This window comes from Sinocyclocheilus rhinocerous, unplaced genomic scaffold (genome assembly GCF_001515625.1).
Source record: "Sinocyclocheilus rhinocerous isolate Xijiao unplaced genomic scaffold, SAMN03320098_v1.1 scaffold921, whole genome shotgun sequence".
NCBI classification, from domain to species: Eukaryota; Metazoa; Chordata; class Actinopteri; order Cypriniformes; family Cyprinidae; genus Sinocyclocheilus; species Sinocyclocheilus rhinocerous.
In genome coordinates, this window is record NW_015640057.1 from 715361 (window position 1) to 723934 (window position 8574).

At 35.9% G+C, this 8574-nt stretch overlaps 2 protein-coding genes across 2 annotated transcripts in view; one reads left to right on the forward strand and one right to left on the reverse strand.

Moving 5' to 3' along the window:
• LOC107752479 (ATP-dependent Clp protease ATP-binding subunit clpX-like, mitochondrial) overlaps positions 1-4821 on the forward strand; it is a 13543-nt gene extending 8722 nt beyond the window's left edge. Inside the window, exons 9-13 of the mRNA XM_016568462.1 lie at positions 1668-1832; positions 2197-2285; positions 3760-3924; positions 4017-4319; positions 4648-4821. Coding sequence (XP_016423948.1) covers positions 1668-1832; positions 2197-2285; positions 3760-3924; positions 4017-4319; positions 4648-4821 — 896 coding nt within the window. The remainder of the gene's footprint in view (positions 1-1667; positions 1833-2196; positions 2286-3759; positions 3925-4016; positions 4320-4647) is intronic.
• Positions 4822-6186: 1365 nt separating this feature from the next.
• LOC107752467 (transcription factor PU.1-like) overlaps positions 6187-8574 on the reverse strand; it is a 7602-nt gene continuing 5214 nt past the window's right edge. Inside the window, exon 5 of the mRNA XM_016568446.1 lies at positions 6187-6416. Coding sequence (XP_016423932.1) covers positions 6187-6416 — 230 coding nt within the window. The remainder of the gene's footprint in view (positions 6417-8574) is intronic.

Sequence of the window (8574 nt, forward strand, 5' to 3'; positions counted from 1 at the left end):
CCGCATAGCTTACAGGCCATGTTTAGGCTATACAGGGCTTCAGACTCATTCTTTCCACTGGTCGCTCTTTTGCGACTAACTTTCTCAGTTGGTCGCACAAGCACATAATTTGGTCGCAATTTTTTTTCTTTCTTTTTTGATACAACATTGGAATTAATCAATGCATGCTGATGAACTTTTATCATAGTTTATAGTTATATGGTAACGAAAGTGTTAACATTCAACCCTTTTTCATCAGTATTATTTGTGATTTTATATTTTGTGAACAGGAGTTCCTCTTTTGCTGTGTTATAAGCCAGGCTTCGTGCACTTTCACTTTCAAATTTGCGATCTTGTCACGTTTTACAAAAAAAGATAATTGTCTGTTTTGCTTATATCTATACACCTTTCACTTTTTAAGACCAAAACAAAAGATGGATTCATTATTATTCTTAATTAAATAGCACAACAACAATAAAACAGTAGGCTATAATGACAAACTAGCTTACATAACGGTTATTAACAAGAATGAATAAGACGAGGCATGGCATACACCACATGCTGTATTATATATATATATATATATATATATATTGATAAGCTACTACTAAATATTGTAGAAACTTAATTTTTTGTAAAATTGCTTTGCAACGATTTGTATTGTAAAAAGCGCTATACAAATAAAATAAACTTGAAACTTATTAATAAGCAGCAAATTATGAGCTTATTGATTGTGAAAAGCTCTATACAAATAAACTTGAATTGAATTGAATTGAATACACCATCAATAAATTACAGAATGTTTAGCAAACACTGAGGAATCAAGTAAATAAAAAAAATTAAAGAAAGCCTCCATAGCATAACGTGAGGTAAACCGCAAAGATGACAAGCTTTTTAAAACAAAAACAAAGATAAAACTAAAATGGCTGTCGGTGACAGGATTTGCATGTTTTGTTTTTTTCCACAAGAATACCAACATGTTCACCTTCTCTGGTTTATGAAGCGGTCTTTTATTTTACTTTAGTGTGAAAACCAAATCCTCCGTCTGCCATCATTTCCTCATTATTTGCGTCATTTTTGCCGCGCGCTCCTTCGCGCTCGTGCTGACTCGGCGAGTATAAACCAGGCTGTACACCTTAAGCTCTCTTCACGTGATCAGTGAAATCTGACTCCTGCTACAATGTGCTGCGGCTCTGCAACGTTTGCTGTATGGAGCAGACGCTTTGGAGCAGCGCGGAGCATGCACTCAAAATGTGACCACGTCAAATTTTAACTCGCACATTCTCAAAAAATTGTCGGAGATGCGACCATTTTGGTCGCAGTCTAGAGCCCTGTTATATCTTATTATTTTCATTTTGATTTTTGGTAGAAATATTACCCAGCAATTTTTTTGTGCAATTAATCCTTTTAGGATATTTTAGCACTTTTATTTATTTATTTATTTATTTGTTTGTTTGTTTGTTTGTTTGTTTGTTTGTTTATATTTATTCACTTTTATTAAAGACAGAACAGCAAGAAGGTGATCATACTCTAATCTTTATGAGAGAAAACCACAAAACTATTGTTATTATCAGTACAAAATAGTTTGTGCGAAGTCTGAACTAAATTCAACTTAATGAAATGTTAATATTTGATCATTTTGATGTATATTTTGAAATCTTTTGACATGATATTGTTGACATTCATAGGTAAAACCCTGCTAGCCCAGACTCTGGCTAAATGCTTGGATGTGCCCTTCGTCATCTGCGATTGTACCACCCTGACGCAGGCGGGCTATGTCGGCGAGGACATTGAGTCTGTTATTGCCAAACTTCTGCAGGACGCTAACTATTCAGTCGAGAAAGCCCAGCAAGGTCAGACTCTCAGACTTCAGAATTTCAAACATTTCGTCTTAGGAAAAAAACACACACATTCTACTGTAGATGAACTAATTCTGTAACTTTGTACAAATATGTTCTGCATTCCTATGAAGCAAGCACACTAAAACAATGCCGCCCCACCTATGTGTAATATTTTCATTTAATAAGCAATGTCATAATATTTCCTTCTTTACAAGGAACAGAAGCTGACTGATATAAAAACGCCTCCATGCGTGACCTTTGAACATTTCACTGAAACATTTTGATTCCTCTTTCAAAGTTAACTTACTATTTTTAAAAATGAACCCTTTCCATTTGGACGTCTGTGATTTGTCATTAATTTGTCATTCTCTTGCAGGCATTGTGTTCCTGGATGAGGTGGATAAGATTGGCAGTGTGCCTGGAATTCATCAGCTGAGAGATGTTGGGGGCGAAGGAGTTCAGCAGGTCTGGGATTATATTTCAGCCACATTCATCTCTCCCAAAGCTCTATGATTCTGTCACTGCCAATACACAGAGTTACTGGCCTACTAAACTACATCACACTGCTGTAAATCTCTTATCAGAGCTACTGCCTGAACCCACAGCCAGAATTGTTGAATAGATATTAATATAATTTATTTACAAGTAATGATATGCAAGTAATGCACAAATTTGTGCAACTGTGAAGCAGTTTTTTAAATGAGATATTAGTTGAATAAATCACATTGTGTCCATCTGTGTAAATCTAAGGAGCTGCGAGCACAACAACAGGAAATTGTGTTGGCCAGTTGGCCATAATTTCTCTTACACATAACTGTAGCTTAAAGGGTTAATCGATCTCAAATAGTCCAGTGGAAGTTGCTTGACTGTGTTTAACCTTGAAATGTGCTTGTGACATTGGTTTTGTTCCAAGGAACTCTTAAGCCGAGATATTGAGTTTTCCATAAACATGTTTAACAAATTTTTTTTACAAAGACTGTGGTTAAACCAAGGAAAATTAAAAAGTTTTTTTTTTCCCCAATACTGATACATAGAGGTAATTATTTAAAAAAAAAAAAAAAAAAATCATAGAAATGGTCCAGCAATCAACTTTACAATGTTTGGAGTACATGTACTGACCCTAAAAACTTTTAGTGTGGACAGACAAATTACTTATCTCTGGAAACTTGTTACATTATGCATGGTTAGAAAACACTGTAAATCATTGGTTTTAATATGAAAAATAACATAAAAAAGGATCAGTAATAAAGGCTACTGCACTCTCTTGATCGTCAGATCCAGGCAATGTGGACAATTAATAGCACACAGTGCAGTGAGACTGAGAAGTGTGTGGGTTCATTGAAGACCAGATACACCGTAGCATTTTGAATCATTTATTGAAGTTTAATTTCACATGCCAGATGGCTGACCAACAGAGCATTGCGGCAATCTGCGTTTGAAATGACATGCACCTATACGACAGGTAAAAAGGACAGGAAGGGTCTAATCTTGATGTTCAAGCGTACTAATCTGCATGACCAGGTAGTCAAGTAAGCAGTCTGTGACAATCAGCTGATAATCAAACACTATCCCACGGGTTCATAGCTGACCTAGCTGGTGTTGTTACTGTCATGCCCGGCTGAATAATGATATTCTGTTGAATTGTTATAGACAAACTTAAAAGGTAGGAAAACTGTTTCTTAATGGTACAAGCTGTATTTTTTATATCAAAAAGAGAAGCGGACCAAGAAGCGAACCTTGAGGTACCCCAGTGGCTAGCTGTTGTGTCTTAGGTATCCTCGCTTCTGAGAAAATCATTAAGAATCAACCTGTGGAGCAGGACACAAACCAACAATGAGTAATAGATTAAACAGAGTAGCAGAACAGAAAGCTCCAGCAGAATTTAATTTTTTTGCATCGTGTAATTGATGGATGTTGATGTTCCTGTGTGTCTGTTCAGGGTTTGCTGAAATTGCTTGAGGGAACAATCATTAATGTTCCAGAGAAGAACAGCAGGAAGTTGAGAGGAGAGACAGTGCAAGTGGATACAACCAACATTTTGTTTGTGGCATCGGGTGCTTTCAACGGGCTGGACAGGGTCATCAGCCGTAGGAAAAATGAAAAGGTTATTTTTTCTACAGTATAATATAATTATTTACAGGTCCTCTAACGTTTGCCTGATTACAGTGTGTTATACTTTCTTGATGTCCCCTACAGTATCTTGGTTTTGGGACGCCCTCTAACCTGGGAAAGGGGCGTCGAGCTGCAGCAGCTGCAGATCTGGCCAACAGCTCAGGGAATGAAGTGGATGCAATGGCAGCGATTGAGGAAAAGGACCGGCTCCTGCGGAACGTTGAAGCACGGGACCTCATCGAGTTCGGCATGATCCCAGAGTTTGTAGGCCGTTTGCCTGTGGTGGTGCCACTGCACAGTCTGGACGAGGAGATGCTGGTGCAGATCCTTACAGAGCCTCGTAATGCAGTGGTCCCTCAATATCAGGCCCTCCTCAGTATGGATAATGTATGTATATCATGCTGCATGTACACCAGGGGTGTCCAAATCCTGCTTCTGGATGGCCAATGTCCTACAGTGTTTTCTCCAAACTGCTCCAACACACTTGCTTGAAAGTTTATAGTGATTCTGACGACCTTTATTACCTGGTTCAGGTGTGTTTAATTAGGGTTGGAGCTAAACTAGGACAAGTGGCCCTTCAGGAGCAGGATTTGACACCCCCGAACCACACCAACTGACATCGATGTAACCCATGTTTTATACACCTTTAGTGGCTCTTGCTAGATCAGTAGTAAGTCTAGTTGTTCATCTTCTGGTTTTGTGATTTTCATTCCAGTGTGAGCTGAATGTAACTCCAGATGCATTAAGGGCAATCGCCCGTTTTGCACTGGAACGGAAGACAGGAGCCAGGGGTCTCCGCTCCATCATGGTAAATAACGGCACAATGAACAACAGTTGGAATGTGTATTACAGTAAATATGGTGCATTTAATAACCTAATGCAGATATGAAAGCGTTAATCTATCTTATTTTCAATCTCTGGTGATTGATAATATTTGTATCTGTCTAAAGATAATTATTCTATACTTATGAAGACGTTAGTGGGTGGTTTGTTGCTTGTTGCCGGTGTGTGAGCATTGTAAGGGAAGTAAACGGATTATGTTGAATTTTAGTATTTCTGGTGCATAATACACCTATGTCCTTTTTTTTAGCAGGACACACTGATACCGCACATGTGATATTTTCTTATGCCTCTGTTTTAACCATGATGCTCAATTCTACAGCACAAGCCTCTGTTACGTACATCTAGTTTTTTTTGAAGTTTTACTGTTTTCAGACAACTTACTGTTTTCCTGTTAACTTAAGAACTGAGCAAAAACAATGTGATAATAAATTTGACAAAAGTTGCACACGTTTCTGTGCAGTCTGTGATGTGTACTTTCTGTTGCTTTAGTAGCTTTGTCCTGTAAATTGCATACTTCAGTTTCTATTTAACTCTGCATACACAAATCAAAAGACCGTACTATAATTTCTCTGGTTTCTGTTTTGCTCTCTTATTTTTTTTTTTTTATCAGCCCATCATTTATTTCCCTGTTAAAAACCGAAACCAAATCCTTCAAGATAACAATTGAAACAATGTTTTGAATGATGAAAATAACTTTGGAAAAGCCCTAAAGAGCAATGAAATCACAAGTTCTGAGAATCATCTATTGTTTTTGTATGCGAGGCATGTTGTGATGGTCCCCTAGGTGGCAGCATAGAGCAACATCAGTAGATGAGACATTAATTCTTGTGATTACTAGAAAAGCAGCTTTTTGGATTGTCTTATATCATGGTCTGCCATTTTTTATTATTTATTTATTTTTAAATAAAGTAATTTGAAGCATAATTCGTAGTAGAAATCTGACAAGTTTGTATACTTGCACAAACAAAAACAGATATGCGAGTTATCAGTTGCATTGTTATAAGTTTTGCATATTTCCAGTTTGCATGCTTGTCTCATGCTGTACTTGCCTAATTAATATTTTTAAGTATGTAATTAACGTGTAAATAGACAAAAACTAGCAGAATTGTTATAAGGCCCTTAAAATCTTTTCCACCTTTCACTTCATTAACTGTTTTTCTGACGTCTACCAAAATGATGGCTATAATAATAATAATATCTATTCATATATAAACTTTTTGAATGGCTGTCTTTGGACCGCTCAAAAGTGTGGGGTCAGTAAAATTATTTATTCAGATAGAAATACGTTTTAAATATATTTTCAAACACGCTCCTTGTGAATTATATGCCTTGAGTCTTGAATCTCTTAAGGATCTGTGTTGCTACACTAAAAAAATGACTGTGAATTTAACGGTAAAAGACTGTAAAAATGCTATTCGCCGGTCTTGCTGTAGTTGCGCAGGGCCCTGGCCATCTTCTGGTAGGTCATTCTCTTGCGGTTGCCCTTCTGCTGGCCCCAGCGGCCGGCGAGGGTCTCCTTGTGTTTGGAGGAGAACTGAAAGACGCCTCGCTCTCGGTCCACCCACCAGATGCAGTCCCGCATGTCTCCGTCCTGCAGGAGGTCCAGGAGGAACTGATAGAGACGCACTTTCCGCTTGTTTCCTGCAGAAGTTGACATTCAGTTTAAAGTCTGGATTGCACACAATCCCATCAGCTCACCACTTTTGATACCAATGATTTCTTTCTTCAAAAACTAACGTCAAAAGAATATTGTGGAAAACTTTTTTTTTTTTTTACAACCAAATAATGGTTCCCTTCATCTCAGTGGAATAAGATGTTGTGACTTTTCTACATTTTCTATCTATATTCAAAAATAAAAAAAAATAAACTGAGCTTGACTCGGTTGTTCTGAAGGCATGTTATTTATTGATTTATTTATTTTTACTAATCTGGTATTTGGGGTCAATACGACCCCACACTGAACTGAATGGGAAATGCGAAAAAAAAAAGAAAAAAAAAAATCAATAAATCTGAAAATTTCCACACAGAAATGAAGGCCTGGTACTAGAGCACAAATGCAATGTAGAAAAGACATGCACACACACACACACACACACACGTGTGACTGCATCAGAGAGCATTTTTATAGAAAATGGCAAATAAAATCAATAAATCTTGCATAAATCTGAAAATGTCTGCACAAAAAAAACGAAGGCCTGATACTAGAACACAAATGCAATGTGGAACGAGCATATTCACTCACTCACACACACACACACACACACACACACACACACCATTCATATCTGCTTATTGCAGTTTGTGTGTGTGGTTTTTATTTACATTTAAGTAAAATAAAATTGTTTTAATTTTACTTTTTAGATTGAAAAAAATATGTGCCTGCAATCAAGTTTTAGTGACAACTTGTGTGGCATTTCTGCAAATTTATGTGGCATTATTGCAAAAGTGGGCACTTCAAAATACTTCAAACAACAAAAAACAAATTTTATCCTTTGAGAAAAATACTGTTTTTAATGTATTTTATAATGTTTCAACATATATTTACAACATATATATCAGAAAAGTTGTGAGAGGAGCAGTTAGCCACTTCCAGAAAAATGAGTGGATTTCTCTATGGGCCTCTGCTGGATATATATGATCATTACAATTCTTTTTTTTTTTTTTTTAAAACTGTAATTTCTATAAGTTTTTTTCTAACCAGCAGATGGCAGAATTCTACACCTAACACCTAGATCAATATCCAGAAACAACTTAAATCAAATTTAGATAATCATTTAAGTGATTTTTTTCATGAAAATATAATATTTCACATGCAAGCTAATGGTATAGTTGAGGAATTTTATGGTGGGGGGGGACTAAACATTATTATTATTATTATTATTAAAACAGTGGTTTACTGAACAAATTGCTCTTTATTTAAATAAATCAAATTATACTTAAAATTAGCTTATGCTCTAAACTATATTGAGCCCTTTTACATTAGCCTGCTATGAGGTTACAATTAACAACAGAGCCTAAACTTTAATATGATTACTATTTATTTTTAATTATAATAATCAAGACTCGACTTAAAAACTTTTATGCAAAAATGTAAATTGCACATAAAGCAGTTTTTAAATTAACCTCTTAAAATGTCTATTAGTTTTGTTTTAATAATATCATTTACACAGCTGTCATAACTTGTTTCATAATAGATTTATTTAAACATACATTAAATAAGTAAGACATCACTAACAGGTAAAGTAAAATATAACGAGTATATAGTCTAATATTTCGCGAAATGCTCTTCTCTGGACTTAATTTCTCGAGTTGTAGACACTGAGGACTTGCCTGAGGTAAATTAAATGCTACGTGACATTTGTTTACAAGCCGTTTTAATAACGTCTTTCTGTGGTTGAAACACTGATTTAGCGATTACACGAGACGACCATTCATGTATATTTCGCGTTAAAACTAGTAGTAAAGAGGAAGGGATGATCGCGCTGCTATACAGCGATCTGTCACGCCACATCAAAGAGCGCCAAAACGGCATTTAATGTTTGAATTAACTAAAAAATGGACATCATTTGAAAGACCCCTTATGAAAAAGAAGTTTATTCAAGTGTGCTATTAGTATACTTCTTTTAAACTATAAAATAGGAAAGTATACTTTTAGTCTACTTTTTATGTACTTCTCAGAAATGGGCTTTGTGTACTTTTCAGAAATATACTTAAAATGACATTTAAGTATACTTGACTTATACTTAGAAAAAGTCTAAATATATTTGAGCTATACTTGTGCTCCGAGAATCCGTGTTTT